This window comes from Dendrobates tinctorius, unplaced genomic scaffold (assembly GCF_039654945.1).
Source record: "Dendrobates tinctorius isolate UK_male_01 unplaced genomic scaffold, ASM3965494v1 ptg000157l, whole genome shotgun sequence".
Classification (NCBI taxonomy): Eukaryota; Metazoa; Chordata; class Amphibia; order Anura; family Dendrobatidae; genus Dendrobates; species Dendrobates tinctorius.
The window spans coordinates 1,591,358-1,616,349 of NW_027361824.1; the positions used below are offsets into that span (position 1 = coordinate 1,591,358).

Genomic DNA, 24,992 nt, shown 5'->3' on the forward strand with positions numbered 1-24,992 from the left:
AGAGCCACCGGACTACTACCCCTAATATCCCACATCACCCCGTCAGCCAGAGCTACCGGACTACTACCCCTGATATCCCACATCATCCCATCAGCCGGAGCCACCGGACTACTACCCCCAATATCCCACATCATCCCGTCAGTCAGAGCCACGGACTACTACCACTAATATCCCACATCATCCCGTCAGCCAGAGCTACCGGACTACTACCCCTAATATCCCACATCATCCCATCAGCCAGAGCCACCGGACTACTACCCCTAATATCCCACATCATCCCGTCAGCCAGAGCTACCGGACTACTACCCCTAATATCCCACATCATCCCGGGAACAGAAACAGAGCACTGGATGGTTTTGCCCTGACTTGCATACCAATGATCTCTTTAACCCCTTAACCCCCGAGGGTGGTTTGCACGTTCATGACCGGGCCATTTTACAATTCTGACCACTGTCCCTTTATGAGGTAATAACTCTGGAGCTTCCATGGATCCTGGTGATTCTGACATTGTTTTCTCGTGACATATTGTACTTCATGTTAGTGGTAGAATTTCATTCATATAACTTGCGTTTATTTATGAAAAAAATGACAATTTGGCGAAAATTTTGAAAATTTCACAATTTTCCAACTTTGAATTTTTATGCCCTTAAATCACAGAGATACGGCACACAAAAAAACTTAACAAGTTACATTTCCCACATGTTTACTTTACATCAGCACAATTTTGGAACCAAAATTTTTTTGTTAGGAAGTTTTAAGGGTTAAAAGTTGACCAGCGATTTCTCATTTTTACAACACCATTTTATTTTTAGGGACCACATCACATTTGAAGTCACTTTGAGGGGTCTATATGATAGAAAATACCCAAAAGTGACACCATTCTAGAAACTGCACCCCTCAAGGTGCTCAAAACCACATTCAAAAAGTTTATTAACCCTTCAGGTGCTTCACAGGAATTTTTTGAACATTTAAAAAAAAAAAAATGAACATTTAACTTTTTCACAAAAAAATTACTTCAGGTTCAATTTTTTTTTTTTTTTTACCAAGGGTAACAGGAGAAGTTGGACTGCAAAAGTTATTGTGCAATTTGTCCTGAGTACGCTGATACCTGATATGTGGGGGGGAACCACTGTTTCGGCGCATGGCAGAGCTCAGAAGGGAAGGAGCGCCGTTTGACTTTTTCAATGCAAAATTGGCTGGAATTCAGATCGGACGCCATGTTGCGTTTGGAGAGCCCCTGATGTACCTAAACAGTGGAAACCCCCCAAAAGTTACGACCCCATTTTGGAAACTAGACCCCCCAAGGAACTTATCTTTTCACCCCCAATTTTTATTTTCCCAAGGGTAACAGGACCCTAAAAGTTATTGTGTAATTTGTCCTGAGTACGCTGATACCCCATATGTGGGGGTAAACCACTATTTGGGCGCATGGCAGAGCTCGGAAGGGGAGCAGCGCCATTTGACTTTTTTGGCTGGAATTGAGATCGGACACCATGTCGCGTTTGGAAAGCCCCTGATGTACCAAAACAGTGGAAACCCCCCACAAATGACACCATTTTGGAAACTAGACCCTCCAAGGAACTTATCTAGATGTGTGGTGAGCACGCCCAGGCGTGAAAATAAAAAAAAAATCATTTTTTTCCCACAAAAATGATATTTTTGCCCCCAATTTTTTATTTTCCTAAGGGCAACAGAAGAAATTGGACCCCAAAAGTTGTTTTGCAATTTGTCCTGAGTAGGCTGATACCCCATAAGTGGGGGTAAAACACTGTTTGGGCGCATGGCAGAGCTTGGAAGGGAAGGAGCGCCGTTTGACTTTTTCAACGCAGAATTGGCTGGAATTGAGATCAGACGCCATGTTGCATTTGGAGAACACCTGATGTGCCCAAACAGTGGAAACCCCCAATTCTAACTCCAACCCTAACCCCAACACACCCCCCCTAACCCTAATCTCAGCCCTAACCCTAGCCCTAGCCCTTATGGGAAAATGGAAATAAATACATTTTCTTTTAATTTTATTATTTTTCCCCTAACTAAGGGGGTGATAACGGGGGGTTTGATTTGCTATTTATGGCGGTTTTTATGTTTGGCGGCTGTCGCACGCTAAAAGACGCTTTTTATTGTAAAAATAGTTTTTGCATCACCACATATTGAGAGCTATAATTTTTCCATATTTTGACCCACCGAGTCATGTGAGGTCTTATTCTTTGCGGGACGAGTTGCCGTTTCTATTGGTGCCATTTTCGGGCACGTGACATTTTTTGATCCCTTTTTATTCCGATTTTTGGGACGCAGAATGAACAAAAACCAGCGTTTCATGAATTTCTTTTGGGGGGGTGCGTTTACACTGTTCCGCGTGCGGTAAAATTGATAAAGCGGTTTTATTCTTCGGGTCAGTACGGTTACAGCGATACCCCATTTATGTCTTTTTATGTTTTGGTGCTTTTATGCAATAAAAACAATTTTATATAAAAAATAATTATTTTTGCATCGCTTCATTCTGCGAGCTATAACTTTTTTATTTTTTCGCTGATGATGCTGTGTGGCGGCTCGTTTTTTGCGGGACAAGATGACGTTTTCAGCGGTACCATGGATATTTATATGCATCTTTTTGATCGCACGTTATTGCACTTTTTGTTCAGCGGTATGATAATAAAGCATTATTTTTTGCTTCGTTTTTTATTTTTATTTTTTAAGGGGTTCCCTAAAGGGGTTAACTAATGAGACAGATTTATAGGGCGGGTCGCTACGGACGCGGCGATACCAAATATGTTTACTTTTATTGTTTTTGTTTTTTTTTCCAAAAAATGAATTAGGGAATATTGTTTTTTTTAATTTATTTAGCGATTTTTTTAAAATTATTTTTACACTTTTTTCTTTTTTTTTTTTACTTTATTAGGTTGTCCCAGGGGGGACATCACTGACCTGTGACAGATCGCTGATCTGTCACATCACAGAACACTGACAGATCAGCACTGCAGGCCCCCGAAGGTCCCCGTCGCCATCTTGGATTCGGGGACCTGCAGGGAAGGAGCCCCCCGCAGCAGCGCTGCACATTGCGCTGCCGTGGGGGGCTCAGGGAAGCACCGAGGGAGCCCCCTCCCTGCCGATGCTTCCATTTAACCCCCGGTACACTGCGATCGTGTTTGATTGCGGTGTGCAAGGGGTTAACGTGTCGGGGGCGGTCCGTGACCGCCCCTGACACATTGTGCCAGGTGTCAGCTGTGATAATCAGCTGACACCCGGCCGCGATCAGCGGCGCTCACCACGTGGGCGCCGCTGATCGCTGTGACATACTATCCCGTCCCTGGGAATTAAGTCCCAGGGTACATGGACGGGATAGTACGTCTCATGGCAGAAAGGGGTTAATAGAACCCTGGGACCAGAATCAGAGCACTGAGGGATTTGCCCTAACTTCCATACCGAGGATCCCTTTAAGAAAGGCCTGGGGTCAGTACCAAAACGCGGAGTGGATTTGCCCTAACTTGCATACTAATGATCCATGGGAGGGGGTGATTCATTTCTGTCATGTGCTCTCTGCTCCTTTCTGTGGGGCAGACAATGGCTGGGAGCTTATGTTCCCGGGGATGCTAGATTTCTCCCACCATGTCAGTGTCTGCTGAGGTGTTGTCAACTGGGAAAACTTGCTCATAGCAACCAATCACAGCTCAGCTTCTTTTAACCAGCTCTGGTGAAATGAGAGATGCTTAGTGATTGGTTGCAAGGAAAACTGTTGCTCATAGCAACCAATCACAGCTCAGCTTTGTTTGAACAGCTCTGGTGAAATGAAAGATGATTCGTGATTGGTTGGTGATGCACACATTGTATATATAGAGATGAGGAGCGCTGCATTATACTGTGTCACTGTCAGGGCTGTGGAGTCGGTAAGCCAAACCTCCGACTCCTCAATTTCCATGACACCGACTCCACAGCCCTCGTCACTGTGTTGGGAGGCTGCACTATACTGTGTGTGTCTGCATTACACCCTATGAGGAGGCTGCATTATACTGTGAGGGGGCTGCTTTATACTCTATGAAGGGGCTGCAGTATACTATATGGGGGGGCTGCAGTATACTCTATGAAGGACCATGGGGAGTGCATTAAACTATATGGGACCTGCATTATACTGTATCCAGGACTATCTGTTCCCATCATTCTTCCGCAGCCGGTGTAAAGAAACTCGGGAACAAGCGTCAAAAAACTTCAATATTGTCCATCGCGCTTGTTTAGCAGCCTGAACACAACGCAGGTAAATACAACCAAAATGCTTGTGTGATGGTGCAATATGTGAGCATTTGCGGCCCCACTTTGTCTAAAACCGTCCTTTATCGTTGCAACAGGTGAAAGTGAGAAGAATCTTTTGTTACATTTGTTGGAAAAGAGCCACAAAACAAAAGTGTGAGAGCCACCACACCGTGCGCAAGGGGTTCGGGGGACCGTGAGGGCCATCACACCGTGCCCAAGGGGGGGGAGGGGGACCGCGAGGGCCATCACACCGTGCCCAAGGGGGGTGGAGGGGGACCGCGAGGGCCATCACACCGTGCCCAAGGGGGGGGGAGGGGGACCGCGAGGGCCATCACACCGTGCCCAGGGGGGGGGGGGGGAGGGGGACCGCGAGGGCCATCACACCGTGCCCAAGGGGGGGGGGGGGGAGGGGGACCGCGAGGGCCATCACACCGTGCCCAAGGGGGGGGGGGGGGGAGGGGACCGCGAGGGCCATCACACCGTGCCCAAGGGGGGGGGGGGGGGGAGGGGACCGCGAGGGCCATCACACCGTGCCCAAGGGGGGGGGGGGGGAGGGGACCGCGAGGGCCATCACACCGTGCCCAAGGGGGGGGGGGAGGGGACCGCGAGGGCCATCACACCGTGCCCAAGGGGGGGGAGGGGTACCGCGAGGGCCATCACACCGTGCCCAAGGGGGGGGGGGGAGGGGGACATCACACCGTGCCCAATGGGGGGGGGACCGCGAGGGCCATCACACCGTGCCCAATGGGGGGGGGACCGCGAGGGCCATCACACCGTGCCCAATGGGGGGGGGGGGAGGGGGACCGCGAGGGCCATCACACCGTGCCCAATGGGGGGGGGGGGAGGGGGACCGCGAGGGCCATCACACCGTGCCCAATGGGGGGGGGGGAGGGGGACCGCGAGGGCCATCACATCGTGCCCAATGGGGGGGGGAGGGGGACCGCGAGGGCCATCACATCGTGCCCAATGGGGGGGGGGGGAGGGGGACCGCGAGGGCCATCACACCGTGCCCAAGGGGGAGGGGGACCGCGAGGGCCATCACACCGTGCCCAAGGGGGAGGGGGACCGCGAGGGCCATCACACCGTGCCCAAGGGGGAGGGGGACCGCGAGGGCCATCACACCGTGCCCAAGGGGGAGGGGGACCGCGAGGGCCATCACACCGTGCCCAATGGGGGGGGGGACCGCGAGGGCCATCACACCGTGCCCAAGGGGGAGGGGGACCGCGAGGGCCATCACACCGTGCCCAAGGGGGAGGGGGACCGCGAGGGCCATCACACCGTGCCCAAGGGGGAGGGGGACCGCGAGGGCCATCACACCGTGCCCAAGGGGGAGGGGGACCGCGAGGGCCATCACACCGTGCCCAAGGGGGAGGGGGACCGCGAGGGCCATCACACCGTGCCCAAGGGGGAGGGGGACCGCGAGGGCCATCACACCGTGCCCAAGGGGGAGGGGGACCGCGAGGGCCATCACACCGTGCCCAAGGGGGAGGGGGACCGCGAGGGCCATCACACCGTGCCCAAGGGGGAGGGGGACCGCGAGGGCCATCACACCGTGCCCAAGGGGGAGGGGGACCGCGAGGGCCATCACACCGTGCCCAAGGGGGAGGGGGACCGCGAGGGCCATCACACCGTGCCCAAGGGGGAGGGGGACCGCGAGGGCCATCACACCGTGCCCAAGGGGGAGGGGGACCGCGAGGGCCATCACACCGTGCCCAAGGGGGAGGGGGACCGCGAGGGCCATCACACCGTGCCCAAGGGGGAGGGGGACCGCGAGGGCCATCACACCGTGCCCAAGGGGGAGGGGGACCGCGAGGGCCATCACACCGTGCCCAAGGGGGAGGGGGACCGCGAGGGCCATCACACCGTGCCCAAGGGGGAGGGGGACCGCGAGGGCCATCACACCGTGCCCAAGGGGGAGGGGGACCGCGAGGGCCATCACACCGTGCCCAAGGGGGAGGGGGACCGCGAGGGCCATCACACCGTGCCCAAGGGGGAGGGGGACCGCGAGGGCCATCACACCGTGCCCAAGGGGGAGGGGGACCGCGAGGGCCATCACACCGTGCCCAAGGGGGGGGGGGGGGAGGGGGACCGCGAGGGCCATCACACCGTGCCCAAGGGGGGGGGACCGCGAGGGCCATCACACCGTGCCCAAGGGGGGGGGGACCGCGAGGGCCATCACACCGTGCCCAAGGGGGGGGGGACCGCGAGGGCCATCACACCGTGCCCAAGGGGGAGGGGGACCGCGAGGGCCATCACACCGTGCCCAAGGGGGGGGGGGGAGGGGGACCGCGAGGACCATCACACCGTGCCCAAGGGGGAGGGGGACCGCGAGGGCCATCACACCGTGCCCAAGGGGGAGGGGGACCGCGAGGGCCATCACACCGTGCCCAAGGGGGAGGGGGACCGCGAGGGCCATCACACCGTGCCCAAGGGGGGGGGGGGAGGGGGACCGCGAGGGCCATCACACCGTGCCCAAGGGGGAGGGGGACCGCGAGGGCCATCACACCGTGCCCAAGGGGGAGGGGGACCGCGAGGGCCATCACACCGTGCCCAAGGGGGAGGGGGACCGCGAGGGCCATCACACCGTGCCCAAGGGGGGGGGGGGGGGAGGGGGACCGCGAGGGCCATCACACCGTGCCCAAGGGGGGGGGACCGCGAGGGCCATCACACCGTGCCCAAGGGGGGGGGACCGCGAGGGCCATCACACCGTGCCCAAGGGGGGGGGACCGCGAGGGCCATCACACCGTGCCCAAGGGGGGGGGGGACCGCGAGGGCCATCACACCGTGCCCAAGGGGGAGGGGGACCGCGAGGGCCATCACACCGTGCCCAAGGGGGGGGGGGGGAGGGGGACCGCGCGGGCCATCACACCGTGCGTAAGGGGTGGGGGGACTGTGAGAATGACAATCGTCTTCAGCACCCGGAGCCGGGGATGCGCTGACTGTGCCGCTGCTCCTCAGGCGCCGGTCGTGTCACACAGATGACGGCCCTGTGTGTTATCAGCGCACACGTGTGCGGTGTGTTTTGCAGCCTGTGCTGCTGATCTAAATACAGACGTCAGCGTATTTTGCCCACAGACAAGGTGCATGGAAACAGTGACAGGTGCACAGACCGGCCTCATGAGACGCCACGAGTGGCCTCCGGTCACACACCCTGAAGACCTCCAGACTATGAGAGGAGGGGAAGAACTAAAGAAAGACGAGAAATACCGGCGCGGCGGTCACTGCGTCTCCTCCGAGCTCCGGGGGAAGGTTCTGGGTTTTCTGATGAGCTAGGTCTCCTCCATTCTCCTCATTCCTGGAGGACTGAGCAGCATTTCCTGCCCCCTGTAAACTACAACTCCCAGTATCCTCTGCGGCTCCTCCCCTCACTGCAGCAGGCGCCACCGAGCACTCCAGATATCTCCCTCTGCTCTCCAGCACGTGAGGCAGGAAGTGTAGCAGGAGGGGGCGGGGTTTAGGCTGCAGCAGACTTCCTGTCCCTGCAGTGAGCGCGACCATCTTGTTGGTGGGAGTCTCCTAGTTACCAGGCCTCCTCGCAGTATTACACATGGTGGCAGCAGGCGGCTGCTCCTCCTGAGCTCAGGGGCAGAAGCCATCGTACTGACGGCTGGGGCAATATACCGCTATCCCAGTGCTATATATATGTATATACACACACCCCCTCATGTGGTTACACAGCACTTGGCGGAACCCAGCTTTCCGGAGACCCTGAGAGACATAAGTGCCTGTGTATGGTGGAATGATTCCCATTGCCTTTGATTACTGCAGCATCTAATTAGCTGAAGTCTTCATCTGCATCTTCTATTCCGCCTGTATCGGCCCAGTAAGACCAAAGTATGGCCATGCGGAGACTGCGAGACCCCCGGGCAGAAGCAGGGTCTGTGCAGGATAGCGGGGATTGCCCCTGACTGGGGATGGGCTAGCCACAGCAGGAGCGTTCAGCCTCCGTACCGGACACCTGCTATCGCGGCACCGATTTCACCAGGACGTCCGTGTTACTGTTCGGGTTCAGCTGCCTGATCACCGGGGGTTTATCGCGCTGTCATGTGCATGGCATCACAGCAAACACCGCTTCTGATCGGCGCCGGCAGAAGACAGCGGGAGCGCTCAGCTGTGATCAGAGGTATAAACTTTACCCCCGGTCACTGGTGTCAGCTGGTGGGACTACTGATCCCATCATCCAGCATATAGTGAGAGCAGGGGCGGCGGATGGGAGGATTCATTATACGGCTCCTGCGCTGTAAATAATTTTTAAAAAAAACCAGCGTGGGTTCCCCTGTGTTTTTGATAACCAGCCAGACAAACCTCATAGCTGGGGGCTGCAACCCTCAGCTCCAGCAAGGCTGGTTATCAAGGATAGAGGGGTCCCCATGCTGTTTATTAAAATTATTTAAATAATTTTAAAAAAAAAAGCGGTGTTGGGTCTTCTCCATTTTTGACAACCAGCCTTGCTAAAGCAGACAGCTGGGGGCTGGTATTCTCACGCTGGTAAGGGGCCATGGATATTGATCCCCCAGCCTAAAAATAGCAGCCCAGAAAAGGCACATCTATTAGATGTGCCAATTCTGGCACTTTGCCCGGCTCTTTCCACTTGCTGTGAGGCGGTGCATAGTGGGGTTCATATTTGGGGGGGGAGGTTGATGTCACCTTTGTATTGTCTGGTGACATCAAACCCACGGCTTAGTAATGGAGAGGTGTCTATAAGACACACATCCATTACTGATCCTATAATTGTATGGTAAGTAACGACACAGCCAGAATAAAGTCATGGGAGATTTCAACTATCCAGACATTTGTTGGGAATCTCTCTCAGGCAAAACTAACAGGTCAAGGAAATTCTTATCCTCTCTTGCTGACAACTTTATCTTCCAAAAGGTAAGGGAGAAAACAAGGGGAACTGCTACCTTGGATCTAATCCTTATAAACAGGGAGGAAATGGTTGAGGAGGTAAAAGTGGCTGGGACCCTAGGAGGTAGCGACCATGCTATTTTAGAATTTTGGATAACTAGAGGCGGAAGACCTGTGAAGACTCAGACGTCAAGGTTAGATTTCAGAAAGGCAGATTTTAAGGGATTCAGAAAGAGAATTGGAGGGATCCAATGGCTGGATATCCTTAAAGACAAAAATGTCCAGGAAGGATGGGAAATCTTGAAAAATGAAATTCTCAAAGCACAATTGTTAACAATTCCAAAAAGAGGGAAGAATAGGAAGCATTTAAGGAAACCAGGATGGATGAACACAGAACTTAAGCACATGCTAAAAAGGAAGAATAAAAATGTTTATAAAATGGAAAGAGGGAGGTATATCTAAAGAAGAATATAATGCTGTCTGCAGAACCTGCAGGGCACATATCAGATTAACTAAAGCTGAAAATAAATTGAGGCTTGCAAGAGATGTCAAAAGCAATACTAAAGGATTTTGGGGATATGTCAAAAGTAAAAGAAAAGTCAAAGATGCTATAGGATTTTTACAGGATGAAAATGATGAAATGGTAAGACAGGATGTTGAGAAGGCTGAACTTTTAAATTCCTATTTTGCATCTGTTTTCTCTCAGAAAGGAAATGTAACATCAACTGTTATTCACTGTCCTATTAAGGGAATAGAAGAATCCAGGATATCTATAAACAGAAAGATAGTGAGGAAACACTTAGCTAACCTAAATGAATTCAAGTCTCCAGGTCCAGATGAATTACACCCCAGAGTACTGAAGGAGATAGCAGAAGAAATTTTTGAACCCCTCTCCATAATCTTTGAAAATTCTTGGAGAACAGGAGAAGTGCCAGAAGACTGGAGAAGAGCAAATGTTGTTCCTATCTTCAAAAAGGGGAAGAAGGTGGACCCAGGCAACTATAGGCCGGTGAGTTTGACTTCTATACCAGGAAAGATCTTTGAACAAATTATTAAACAACATGTATGTCAATACCTGGATAAGAATGAAGTGATTAAACAGAGTCAGCATGGGTTTCTAATTAATAAGTCATGTCAGACTAACTTAATTTCCTTCTATGACGGTATTACTGATTGGGTGGATCAGGGAAATGCTGTAGATATAGTATATCTTGACTTCAGCAAAGCATTTGACAAAGTCTCTCATACAATCCTTATTGAAAAAATGACTAAGTATGGAATGGACAAGGCAACTGTTAGGTGGATTCATAACTGGCTTAGTGATCGGACCCAAAGAGTGGTCGTAAATGGCTGCACATCCAGTTGGAAGAATGTCTCAAGTGGGGTACCACAGGGCTCTGTCCTGGGCCCTGTATTGTTCAACATCTTTATCAACGATTTAGATGAAGGAATTGAGGGTAAACTGATTAAATTTGCTGATGACACAAAGCTAGGAGGGATAGCTAATACTAGAGAAGAGAGAGAGAGGATTCAAAAAGATTTAAATAAACTGGAGAAGTGGGCAGCAACTAACAGAATGGTTTTTAACAGGGAGAAATGCAAAGTACTACATCTGGGCAATAAAAATGAAAAAAGCATATACAGAATGGGAGGAATAGGGCTAAGTGACAGCACATGTGAAAAAGACTTGGGTATACTAATAGATCACAGACTGAATATGAGTCAACAGTGTGATGCAGCAGCAAAAAAGGCAAATGCAATTCTAGGATGTATTAACAGAAGCATACAGTCTAGATCACGTGAAGTCATTATTTCCCTCTACTCCTCTTTGGTCAGACCTCATCTGGAATATTGTGTCCAGTTTTGGGCACCACATTTTAAAAAAGACATCAACAAACTGGAGCAAGTTCAGAAAAGAGCGACCAGAATGGTGACCGGTCTGCAAACCCTGTCTTATGAGGAAAGGTTGCAGGATTTGGGAATGTTTAGTTTGCAAAAGAGAAGACTGAGAGGAGACTTAATAGCTGTCTACAAATATCTAAAGGGCTGTCACATTGTAGAAGGATCAACTTTATTCTCATTTGCACAAGGAAAGACTAGAAGCAATGGGATGAAACTGAATGGGAGGAGACACAGATTAGATATTAGAAAAAACTTTTTGACAGAGTGATCAATGAGTGGAACAGGCTGCCACGAGAAGTGGTGAGTTCTCCTTCAATGGAAGTCTTCAAACAGAGGCTGGACAGACATCTGACTGGGATGATTTAGCGAATCCTGCTTTGAGCAGGGGGTTGGACCAGATGGCCCAGGAGGTCCCTTCCAACTCTACGATTCTATGATTCTATGATTCTAAGTCCTTTAAAGGGAATCTGTCACGTAATAATAAAAATGGAAAACTGTGTTTAGTCTTATTTCAATTAAAGGGAATCTGTCACCCATTTTTTGACATATCATGTAATGATATCATTCATTTGTGTGTTACATAAGGATTCTAGTAGTACTTTTGATCCCCCCTGACCCCGCACCTTTGATGCATAAAAACCTTTTTTATCACTCTTGCGATGTATGTAAATCGCCGCAGTCTGGTCCGATGGGCGTGGCTTATTCTCCTTCTTCCCCCTCCTTGGCTTGCTGGACGTAATTTCATCTGTGAATATCACAGATGCCGTTGTGTATTCGCGCCCGCGCATTGAAAAGGCTGCTCGCACGTGGGCAAAGCATATAATCAGTACTGCGCATGCGCCGGTATTTTTCCCTGCCGTCTATGACCCAGAAGTCTTCACATGCAAGACACACTCTTCTTACATCCAGCAAGCCAAGGAGGGGGAAAGGAGAATAAGCCACGCCCATCGGACCGGACCGCGGCGATTTACGTACATCGCAAGAGTGATAAAAAAAAGTTTTTATGCATCAAAGGTGCGGGGTCAGGGGGGATCAAAAGTACTACTAGAATCCTTATGTAACACACAAATGAATGATATCTTTACATGATATGTCAAAAAATGGGTGACAGATTCCCTTTAATTGAAATAAGACTAAACACAGTTTTCCATTTTTATTATTACGCCTAATTCCACCGAAACCCTCGATCTCCTGTAATAAAAATAAAAAAACAACAATATACCATACCTGTCCGTTGTTCTGTCCCACGCCGTACTCCATGTCTGGGGGAGAAACAGTTCTGCACCTCGTCGGTGCCAAGATGCGACAATCCAGGCTGAAAACCACTGGTGTCTGAACTGTGAGCGCAGCCTCAGAGACCGGTGGTGACGTCATAGCGGTTACATCCTGTCACTGAGGCTCCGATCCCAGCCGGGCTAGACTGCCGTGACCTCGGTGATGTAACCGCTAGCACCGTCAGAAAAACTCTCATGGTGCTAGCGAGGATGTCACCGAGGTCATTTGTCTCCAAATTTGATGCGGTTTTGATGCAGATGTGAAGCCGCATTTATTAAAGTTATGTCATACACAACAAAAACCCAAGTACTGTACTTTGCGGACTATTAAAAACCTAGGACCCCGCCAAATTTGAGGAGAAAAATATGAAAAAAAATGTTTACTCTATCAAATAGGAGTCCCTAATATAAATTTAGGTTACTGGAGGAGGCTGCAGTGGAGCAGGGACACAGAAGGCAGCAAGACGGCGGCAGCAGGAGGGGGGCGATGGGCCATGGACTAGGGGGAGGGGGTGTCACGGCAGTGGGCTTCAAGTAAATTTTGGCGGTGCTCGCAGGAGCGGAGTCCCCAGTGTGGACACTGATCTCCTGGTGGTGAGCTTCAAGGAAATGGCCACCGGAGGCAGCGCCTGTACAGACTGAGCTCTAAATCTGTGCATGTGCCGCCTCTGGAGGCCAAGGCCCTCGGCATCGCCCTACCCCTGCCGCCGCCACTTCACTCCTGCCTCGCAGATTTATTCTGCGTGTTTTGCAGACTAAATCCGTGTGAAAAAATGAAACGTGCACATAGCCAAAAAAGTCAAAGGAATTCAAAATAACCAAAAAAAAAAAAAATCCTCAGAGAAGATTATTGTGTGGTGTGGAGATCTGCAGAAATGGCCACATAAAAAGCAGCATGTGAACACGGCCTCAGCATTAGATTTGTATGGGTTTAATGGAGAAAAATAATCAATAACATTGTTTTATGCCATTTACTGCTCCCCATAATCATGGGTTCACTGTATTGAACAGGTTGTTATGATTACAGGGGCACTAAATATTTCTGTTATGTGCCGATTTGTGAGGGTTTTTTTTAATTGCATTAAAGATATCAGAATTGTAATTGTTTTTCACAGGTTTTTTTTTAGTAATTTTATAGAAAAAAAAATCTGACTTTAGTTTTACCCTCTAGAATATGGGTAGATAAAGATACATCTCTATATACAAGTGCATTTTATTTGTGCCAGTACAATGTGCCTGTAAGGCAGGACACAATGCATATTCAAGAGAGAATTCCCCTATACTGTGTACTGCAGCCTGTGACTCAGCTATTACTGGTGCTTCCAATGCTACGGGTCGGGAGTTCGACTCCTGGGGAAGAATAAATGAGTTAATTAAATGTTAGTATGTACAGAGCAGACAGATGCCCAGAGGCAGAGGAGGAGGCGCTACTGAGTAATGAACTCAGTAATACAGGGAGTCACTGCACGACAGGAGACATCTTATATAGTGAGTGAAAGTCAGAACGCAGCCCTGAAATCCCGGGACAGCTCCTCCAAATTAGGACTGTCCCGCTGGATCTGGGATGGTTGGGGTGTAGAAGAACACTTGAGTTTTTGCAGTTCTGGCACTATGGCACCCACAGACCTTTTTAGTCGGAGGCATACATACAAATCATGGGGCACCATAGCAGAAGTCCTAATTGGACTCCACCCACTACCCTAAAAAAATATTCAGCAGAGAAGTTGGTGACACAGCAGGATATATTTCTCACCTTTCAAAGACACGGAGAGGAACAGGCACGGCATCACATACACGGTAATTTTGCCTCGAATGAAGCCCCTTTGTATTATTACCCACTTTGATCCCCTTTCACGGTCCCCATAAACTGTGATACCAACTAAAATGATGCAAACCAAGTCTAATTCCCCACCCTCACAGTTAACTCCTCAACAGTTGCCTTAGCACTCACATTATGGTGATGACACAGTACTGACAGCAAAGAACCCACTACAGTGCCCCAACACATTTTGATGCCCCCATAGCACCCCCACATAGTATGATGTCTTCACAGTTCCCGCACCCTGTGACTACAACATAGTATGATGCACCCACAGCTTTCCACACAGTATGATGGCCCCACAGACAGTATGATTACCCCCAGTGCACTCTCACAGTGTGATGCTTTCACGATTCCACCATTCTGTGTGTCTGGAGGCAGTGAATTAGTGTCTGTCCAATCTAGAGCAGGGGGATGCAGAGCTGTTAGTATTGGATGGACGGCTCAGCTGCCCAATCCGATGCTGGAGTATGCTGTCAGTGTCTTGAATGAGAGTTTAGCCGTCCAGTTGGAGTTAGGTTGTTGCTTCATCCATGTGTCTCCTGGATAATTACATGGATATTTAGCCAGCTCTCTGCCTCAGACTAGTGACAATTGTAGCTTCTTGCGCACTGGTGGATGTTTGCCTTGTTTCTCGGTGCTCTGATCTACTGCTGCCTGACCTAGGCCCACACTCTGACCATCCGTTTGCTTGTTTCTCGGTGCTCTGATCTACTGCTGCCTGACCTAGGACCACTCTCTGACCATCCGTTTGCTTGATCCGCTATGACATAGCATAGCATAGCCCTGACATAGCATGATCACCCTCACAGAACTCTCCATATACATACACAATAATGCAATCACACAGTATAATCGCCTCCACAGTCCCACACACATTATTATAGCCTCCAAAGTTCTTTCACACAGTTTAATGACCCCACGTTTGTCCCACAAACAGTTAAAGGCCCCTCAGCTCCCCAAACTTTATGATGTCCCACACACTATGATGACTTCCACAGTATATCCCCATAAACAAAATAACAGCCCCATACAAGCACTCACTCATCAATTAAAAAAAAAAGAAAAACAATGTCAGGAAAACCCAACTTTTGTCTCAGTTCCAGTTAGATACTTGCAGCTCTCTGGCACCACCCTTACCCTCAGGTCAGTCAGGGAACTGCACCTAGGATAAGTAGTCACTGGCAAGGCTGCCTTGTCAGGTACTAGCTATCGGGAACTCTGCAGTGAGGGCAGTATGTATATCACCAGTGCCAGACCGGGAATACACATAAACCTCTGATCCGTCACTGCCAGGTTCTCAATAACACCAGGACGCTATGCTGCCACCAGTTCCTCGTTTGAAATCAAAGCCTATATCGGGTCAGAAACCAACCCAAGGTAGCGGGATTTTGCACGGAGTACGCGTCGGTTCGATCATAGAGTAAAAAGAGCGAAACTAGTAAATTTATCAGTTTACTCCAGAAAATATCAGCAGTGTTTACAAAAATACAAAAGATATTACAAAAAAAGGAAACAAAATACAATATGTACAAACAGAGATAAAAGGGATTAAAATATGAAACTTAACCTGGAGTCACACATAGCGACTCACCAGCGATCCCGACAACGATATCAACGTGCCGGGATCGCTGGTGAGTCGCTATGTGATTGCTGGTGAGCTGTCACACAGCTTCATCAGCGATCAGCACAGCGACGCCGAGCGCGCGGCGTCGCTGTGTTCGTTAGTTACCAGCGCACTGATGCAGGGAGCTGGTAACTAACGTACACATCGGGTATCTAAGGGAAGCACGTCCCTTGGATACCCGCTGTGTACGTTAGTTACCAGCAGATCGCTGGTCTCCCGCCTGTCACACGCAGCGATGCGTGCTGGCCAGCAGGAGACCAGCGACAAAAGAAATGTCCAGCGGTTTCCTACAGCGATCAGCGATACCGGCAGGGGGGCCGGTCGCTGATCCCTGTCACACACAGCCATCTCGCTGGTGAGATCGCTGTTGTGTCACAAACCTTGTGACAGCAGTGATCTCTGTTATGATTGAGTCACCGTAGGAGGCAAAAACAGAAATGCTAGCTAAGTCCAGAAAACCAGAGAAGTTGGCAACTAACAGATTGCAGACCCCTGAACCTATCAACACAACTAGCAGTAGCCGTGGGGGGTTCCTACGATGACCTAGACCCCTCGATCACAGCCGGAGAGATACATAGGCCTAAAGAAGAAAAGGGGAAATCTAACTGCCCCAGAGCAGACCCCAAAGCAATAGGCAGCCCCCCACATATAATGACGGTGAAGCAAGATGAAAACACTTACACAGACAGAAAGACAGGCTGAGCAAAGACGGGGCCCCAAAACTACCTAGATAGGAATGGATAGGAAGGCTGCTGTCTGCAATCTGCCAAAACCCTATCAGAGACAAAAGCCAACAAGCTGATATAAAAATAGCCCTGAAGCAACTAAGCTTCAAAAACTAAATCAGCACTCAGGTACTTTCAGGAGACAGAGCTCACGGAACACTGCACACTCCAGCAGGGAGTGGCAAAATCCAAAAAGCAAGAAAAAAAAAAAATCTTAAATGCAAAAAGGCAAAACAGAAAACTTAGCTTTAGGAGAGCAGGAATCAGACTGGTGTCCAAGAGTCCACAGAGAAATCACCCGCAGGGCAGAAAGGGCGTAGGCTGCCTTAAATCCAGTCAGAGACTCCACTCAGCCAATCGTCTTCATTAGTCCCAGGTGCCTGATAATCAGGCTCACTACCTTCCTTCACTAGAATAGGGAGTTCACCAGGCCTCAGTGACGGAGGGGAAAATGAACTCACAACAGTACCTCCCCCTTGAGGAGGGGTCACCGAACCCTCAACAACGCTACCAGGGCGATCAGGGTGAGCCCGATGAAAGGCACGCACCAATCTTTTGGCATGATTATCAGAGGCAGAGACCCAGGAATTATCCTCCTGACCATAACCCTTCCACTTAACCAAATACTGGAGTCTCCGTCTAGCCAGACGGGAATCCAGAATTTTCTCTACCTCATATTCCAAGTTACCTTCAACCAATACAGGGTCCGGAGGTGCCACCTCAGGCACAACTGGCTCAACAAACCTCTTCAACAAGGACTTATGGAACACATTATGGATCTTAAATGTGACAGGAAGAGCCAAACGAAAAGAGACCGGATTAATAATCTCCAAAATCTTGTAAGGTCCAATAAATCTAGGCTTAAACTTAGGAGAAGCCACCTTCATATCAATATTCTCTGATGATAACCACACCATATCACCAATCTTAAACTGGGGACCAATGGTCCTATGTCGATTGGAAAACCGCTGGGCCTTTTCCTGGGAGAGAGATAACTTATCCACCACTTGGTCCCAGATCTGGTGCATTCTCTCCACCGCAGTGTCAACACCTGGGCAGGCAGAGGGCTCCACCTGCACTGAAGAAAATCGAGGATGAAACCCAAAGTTACAAAAAAAAGGTGACATCAAAGTGGCAGAACTAGCTCTATTATTTAAAGCAAATTCGGCCAAGGGCAAAAATGAAACCCAATCATCCTGATCAGCGGAAATAAAACATCTCAAATACGACTCCAAGGTCTGGTTTGTTCTCTCTGTCTGCCCATTGGTCTGAGGGTGAAAAGCAGAGGAGAGGGACAACTGAATTCCCAACTTGGAACAGAACGTCCTCCAAAATTTAGACACAAATTGAACTCCTCTGTCAGATACAATGTTCTCAGGAATCCCGTGCAAGCGAACCACCTGTTGCAAAAACAGGGGCACCAACTCAGAGGAAGATGGCAACTTAGGGAGTGGTACAAGATCAACCATCTTAGAGAACCTATCACAAATCACCCAAATAACAGTCATTCTTTGAGAGACCGGCATATCAGAGATGAAATCCATTGAAATATGGGTCCATGGCCTCCTGGGGACCGGCAAAGGCATCAACAACCCACTAGAGCGAGAACAAGATTTAGCCCAGGAGCAAGTCCCACAGGACTGCACAAAATTCCTGACATCATGAGACAAGGTGGGCCACCAAAAAGAGCGACTCACCAGATCTCTAGTACCAAAAATACCCGGATGACCAGCCAATGCAGAGCAATGAACTTCAGACATCACTCTCTTCTTCCACTGGTCAGGAACATACAACTTTCCACTGGGGCAACGCTCAGGTTTGTCCTCCTGGAACTCTTGCAGAGCAAGTCTCAAATCGGGCGAGATGGCAGAAAGAACTACCCCTTCGCCTAAGATGGTAGCAGGCTTGTTCACCACAGGAGAATCAGCAAAGAAACTCCTAGAGAGGGCGTCTGCCTTGACATTCTTAGTTCCAGGAAGGAAAGAGACCACAAAATCAAAACGTGTAAAAAACAAGGCCCACCTAGCCTGTCTAGGGTTCAAGCGTTTAGCCGACTCTAGGTAAATCAAATTTTTGTGGTCAGTGAGGACCACAACTTGATGTTTGGCTCCCTCCAACCAATGTCTCCACTCCTCAAATGCCCATTTCATGGCCAACAGTTCCCGATTCCCCACATCATAGTTACGTTCAGATGGAGAGAACTTTCGGGAAAAGAAAGCACAGGGATTCATTTTAGATGTTACAGGATCCTTTTGGGACAACACTGCTCCTGCACCAATCTCAGAAGCATCCACCTCTACCTGAAATGGGAGTGAGACATCAGGTTGCCGCAGAACCGGGGCGGAGGTAAATCTACGCTTCAGCTCCTGAAAGGAAGCAACCGCCTCCGGAGACCAATTCAACACATCCGCACCCTTCCTGGTCAGGTCAGTCAATGGTTTGGCAATACTAGAAAATTTTGCTATAAATTTCCAATAAAAATTAGCAAAACCCAAAAACTTCTGGAGGGCCTTCAAAGAAGTGGGCTGAACCCAATCATAAATGGCCTGTACCTTGGCCGGGTCCATTTCAATAGTTGACTGAGACAAAATAAATCCCAAAAAAGAAATCCTCTGTACTCCAAAAAGGCATTTTGATCCTTTGACATACAGAGAATTCTCTCTCAAGATCCGGAACACAGTCCGAATATGTTCCACATGAGCATCCCATTCCTTGGAGAAGATCAAAATATCGTCCAGATAGATAATCAAAAATTTATCAACAAAGTCTCGGAAAATATCGTTCATGAAGTACTGGAAGACAGAAGGGGCATTAGTGAGCCCAAAAGGCATCACCAGGTACTCAAAATGTCCCTCCGGAGTATTATACGCCGTCTTCCATTCATCCCCCTGCTTAATACGGATAAGATTATACGCCCCCCTGAGGTCAAGCTTGGTAAACCAGCAAGCACCTCTGACTCTAGAGAATAGATCCGAAATCAGGGGTAACGGATACTGATATTTAATAGTAATTTTATTCAGGGCACAATAATCAATACAAGGCCTTAAAGAACCATCCTTCTTGGCCACAAAAAAAAGCCGGCACCTAAGGGTGAAGAGGATGGTCTAATATGACCCTTCTCCAACGCCTCCTTAATATAGGACCGCATAGCCTCGTGCTCGTGTACAGATAAATTGAAGAGCCGACCCTTAGGAAATTTACACCCCGGGCTCAGTTCAATAGCACAGTCATAACTCCTATGAGGAGGCAAGGACGCAGACTCATTCTCTCTAAATACATCATAGTAGTCCGCCAAATAGTCAGGAACCTCATGCGACTGAGGAGAGGTGGAAAAAGCCGGAGCCTCACTAAAGATACACCGGCAACCCCAACTCACCACAGACACAGACTTCCAATCCAAAACTGGATTATGAATCTGCAACCAGGGAAACCCCAGAACAACGGCATCATGCAGACCATGCAACACCAAAAATCTGCAATTTTCTTGGTGGTCTGGGGCGACCCGCATGACCAACTGGGTCCAAAACTGAGGTTTATTTTTAGCCAGAGGGGTAGCATCAATCCCCCTCAAAGGGATAGGCGTCTGCAGAGGTGTCAACGGAAATCCACAACGTTTAGCAAAATCCAAGTCCATTAGGTTTAGCGCTGCTCCCGAATCCACAAAAGCCTTGGCGGAAAAGGTGGACAGGGAACAGATCAGAGTAATCCCCAAAAGAAACTTAGGCTGAACCCCACCAACAGAAAACGTGTGTGCAAAGCGTTTCTCACGTTTAGGACAAACAGAAATAATATGTGAGGCATCTCCACAGAAAAAACACAGCTTATTGCGCCTTCTGAATTCCTGACGTTGCGCCTTAGACAAAACTCTATCACATTGCATAGGTTCAGACGTCTGTTCAACCGTTGGCAACACCTCTCGTGCAATCCTGCGTTCACGTAAATGCCGATCAACCTGAATGGCTAAAGACATAGAATCGTCCAGACCAGAGGGAACAGGAAATCCCACCATAGTATCTTTTACGGCTTCTGACAAACCCTTCCGAAAGAGAGCAGCCAAGGCACTATCATACCAGGTAGTAAGGACCGCCCACTATTGGAACTTTTGACAGTACAACTCTGCAGATTCTCGACCCTGGTTCAATGCTAACAGGGTCTTTTCAGCCTGATCAATAGCATTAGGTTCGTCGGTCGTACAGCAACCCCAAGGCTTGAAAAAATGCGTTCACATTAGTCAGAATAGGGTCATCTGGTTTCAAAGAAAACGCCCAATCCTGGGGATTGCCGCGCAGCAAAGAGATGACAATTTTAACCTGCTGCGCGGGGCTCCCTGACGAGTTAGGCTTCAAAGCAAAAAATAATTTACAATTATTTTTGAAACTCAAAAATTTAGATCGATCCCCAAAAAATACATCAGGTGTGGGGATCTTTGGTTCAACAGCATGTGAACGAGCAAGATAGGCGGAAATTCCTCGCACTTCAGCAGCGAGCTGCTCCACACGATCAGACACTTGCTTTATCTCCATTGAGAGAAAAAAAAATTCCCCCTACGGCCTCAGAGATATAGAGGAAAGAATATACACACTCCTTTTTTTTTTTAAACACAATTCTTTCCTGCTATTGAGTACCCCAGGATCTGCGGTTTGGCGGGTGATTCTGTTATGATTGAGTCACCGTAGGAGGCAAAAACAGAAATGCTAGCTAAGTCCAGAAAAACAGAGAAGTTGGCAACTATCAGATTGCAGACCCCTGAACCTATAAACACAACTAGCAGTAGCCGTGGGGGGTTCCTACGATGACCTAGACCCCTCGATCACAGCCGGAGAGATACATAGGCCTAAAGAAGGAAAGGGGAAATCTAACTGCCCCAGAGCAGACCCCAAAGCAGCCCCCCACATATAATGATGGTGAAGCAAGATGAAAACACTTACACAGACAGAAAGACAGGCTGAGATAGGAACGGATAGGAAGGCTGCTGTCTGCAATCTGCCAAAACCCTATCAGAGACAAAAGCCAACAAGCTGATATAAAAATGGCCCTGAAGCAACTAAGCTTCAAAAACTAAATCAGCACTCAAGTACTTTCAGGAGACAGAGCTCACGGAACACTGCACACTCCAGCAGGGAGTGGCAGAATCCAAAAAGCAAGAAAAACAAAAACAAATCTTAAATGCAAAAAGGCAAAACAGAAAACTTAGCTTTAGGAGAGCAGGAATCAGACTGGTGTCCAAGAGTCCACAGAGAAATCACCCGCAGGGCAGAAAGGGCGTAGGCTGCCTTAAATCCAGTCAGGGACTCCACTCAGCCAATCGTCTTCATTAGTCCCAGGTGCCTGATAATCAGGCTCACTACCTTCCTTCACTAGAATAGGGAGTTCACCAGGCCTCAGTGACGGAGGGGAAAATGAACTCACAACAGATCTCGCTAGCGAAATCGCTATGTGTGACGGGGCCCTTACTCTTATAGTCACAGGTATGACGTATCGCTAAATGGGAGGAGAGACTTCCCAAAGAAATGGATCAGCAGCACAGCATATTGTGTAGCCTACTCTCCGGCATCTGAACGCCTTCCAAAATGTGCATTTTGGTTTTATGCTTTGGCCACAAACCTAGAAACTCCTCCCTTGCTGACCTCACTGGTGGACTGTGTTCAAGGGGGTACACCTCTTTTAGAAGAATATTAAAACACTGCATTCCATATCTTTGGCTGGAAAGCTCACAGAGTGACGATAGGGGCATTACATTTTCCCCTGCGAAGTTACCATCCTTTTGAGACTAAACATGGCATGTCTGTATGTTATTGGGGGCAGTGTGATGGTGTGATATGTTATGTGGGTATCATTTTGTGTCTATTTATATTTTACGGATTTCCATAGTGTTCTCTTTTTGCTCTGTTTCATTCCATGTATTCCCCATATTGTCTAGAGTCTCAATTACTGTACCTTCCAAAAGTCTGATAATTGAATTAGCTCACTTACTGTCTGCAGTCTGACTGTATCTAAGCCTCTTGTTGAACCCCCTGTAGTGCCTTAATCCCCAAGGCACCTTTGTCAGGTCTGGGAGGCCTGAAAACCGCCCCAACCTGTCTGACTACCCCTGGACAATGGGAGGGGGCTGGGGAGGACAAGAGTTGGTCAAGTCAGACGCTGTGTGGTGATGATCGTGTGAAGACGGCACGTCAGAGAGAAGGGGAAGCATATGGACCCATTTTATCCTCTGTCTGCCGGATTATTGGACTCTCATCTCCTTGGACATTCATCCTGTTACTGAACTGCATTCATGTTCTGGACTATTGTATCCTCAGTGTGGTGGACTGTTTATGGACCTTTTAGTTTTACATATAATAAAGGTCTTGGGATTGTTCACAATTCCCGCGCTCTGTTGATTGTGGGGTATCGGAGAAAGACCTGAGACAACTGGTGGCAGCAGTGGGATCAACAGAGTGAAACCCAGTGAACCACCCACAGAGTGAGTACAGAAACTGGACTGTATCCAGTTTACAGGAGAGAGCCAGAGACCTGGGCCTGAACCACCAGGGACTGACTGAAGAAGCCTTAATTGACCTACTGGTGGGTGCTAGCCCGGCCACCTCCTCCCAGATATTTGAAGGACAAGCTCTGGAGACAGGGATCCCCATCCCAAAAAGCCAGTGGTTGGTGTGGTACAAAGAAGAGATGGCGGTGCTGGGCCCCGGCATCTCTCAGGAGTATAAGAGGCTGCCCACCGGGCACAGCGGAGGCAAGAAGCAATGGAGCTTGAAAGAGAGTAATGCAATGTGGAGTGTAACCCCAACGATCCGGGAGCCTGTAAGGATCACCCGGACAGAATTTAAGCCATTTGATGAGGCTTCCGGAGATGTGGAGGGGTTCTTCAAGGACTTTGATCAGTAGTGTGCTGTAATGCAGGTGCCCCACTCTGGCTGGATGCGTTTGTTAGTGGGACTCCTGAACGGAAGCATGGCGGAGGCTTACCGAACCATTGACGCACTGCAGAATCGGGATTATAACACTGTAAAGCGGACTATCCTGGATAACCATGCTATCACCCCAGACACATATAGGGCCAAGGTCCGAGACCTCCCATGCACCACGGGGGGGGGGTCGTTTAGGATGTATGCACATAAGATGTCCCAGACATGTCGGAGATGGCTGGAAGCAGAAAACGCCTTTACTGTGGAAGATGTTATACAGGTGATAGGAATGGGTCCGAGAGCGCACACCGTGTACCGTGGATAGAGCTGCAGCCTTGGCTGATGAAGCCCTTACTGTCCAACCGCAATGAAGGAGGCTTCTGGACAATGAACCACAGCCTGCCCCCGTGCCCTGTCCCCCTCCGATTATATCTGCCCTTCCATCTAGTCGCAAGCCGATGACAATCACGCCTCACAATCCTGGGCCCCAACGGTTCCGACCACGACCGGGGGTATCACAGAGAGATGTTCTGCGTGTTATGGAAACCTTCAAAAAGAAACTGAAAACCAATCCACCAAACCGCTGCACGACCAGCTCTACCATCGCCTACTGTATCCTCAGCCATCCCTTGTAGATTGTGAGCCCTTGCGGGCAGGGTCCCCTCTCATCCTGTACCAGTCGTGACTTGTATAGTTTAAGATTAATGTACTTGTATGTATTATGTATACCCCTCCTCACATGTAAGGCGCCAGGAATAAATGGCGCTATAATAATAAATAATAATAATAATAAATGGGTGTGAGCAACCTGGACATTTGCAGTTTGGCTGCCCCTCAAGGATTCGGAGGGAGCCCCACACAGCCCCACCTTGTCCAGTGCATTTTGTGCACTCCATCCCGCCTGAGGAAGAGCTACCACCTTTGGGATTGGGGCAGTACTTAGCCAAGTGAACGCCGCCAGAGAAGAACATCCTGTTGCTTTTGCCAGTTGGAAACTACTGGATCGGGAAGTTGCCTATGCCACTATTGAAAAAGAGTGCCTTGCCATCGTATAGGCGCTAAAAAAATTGCAGCCATACTTGTATGGCAGAGACTTTACAATTGTTACAGACCACAACCCCCTCACATGGCTGAACCGTGTATTGGGGGGACAATGGAAGATTGCTGCGGTGGAGCTTATCTTTACAACACTACAGCTTCTCCATCCAATACAAGCGGGGAAGCCAACACCAGAACCCCGATGGACTGTCTCGACAAGAAGAACCATAGGCTCCCCAGGCCGACCTACCCCTGCCACTGTACAAGGAACTATAAACGATTGAGCAATGTGGAAAAAAGTGAGCAGGCCAGAGGTCTGTGTAGACCTCATGGCGTGCTCACTTATTATGAGGGGGAGAGGTTGAGATGGTGTGATATGTTATGTGGGTATCATTTTGTGTCTATTTATTTTTTACGGATTTCCAGTGTTCTCTTGTTGCCCTGTATCATTCCATGTATTCCCCATATTGTCTAGAGTCTCAATTACTGTACCTTCCAAAAGTCTGATAATTGAATTAGCTCACTTACTGTCTGCAGTCTGACTGTATCTAAGCCTCTTGTTGAACCCCCTGTAGTGCCTTAATCCCCAAGGCACCTTTGTCATGTCTG

General features: G+C 49.3%; 1 protein-coding gene across 1 annotated transcript in view; it reads right to left on the minus strand.

The window, feature by feature from the left end:
* LOC141051424 (uncharacterized) overlaps nt 1-24,992 on the minus strand; it is a 103,177-nt gene that overhangs the window by 62,086 nt on the left and 16,099 nt on the right. Inside the window, exon 9 of the mRNA XM_073548359.1 lies at nt 7,453-7,761. Coding sequence (XP_073404460.1) covers nt 7,453-7,761 — 309 coding nt within the window. The remainder of the gene's footprint in view (nt 1-7,452; nt 7,762-24,992) is intronic.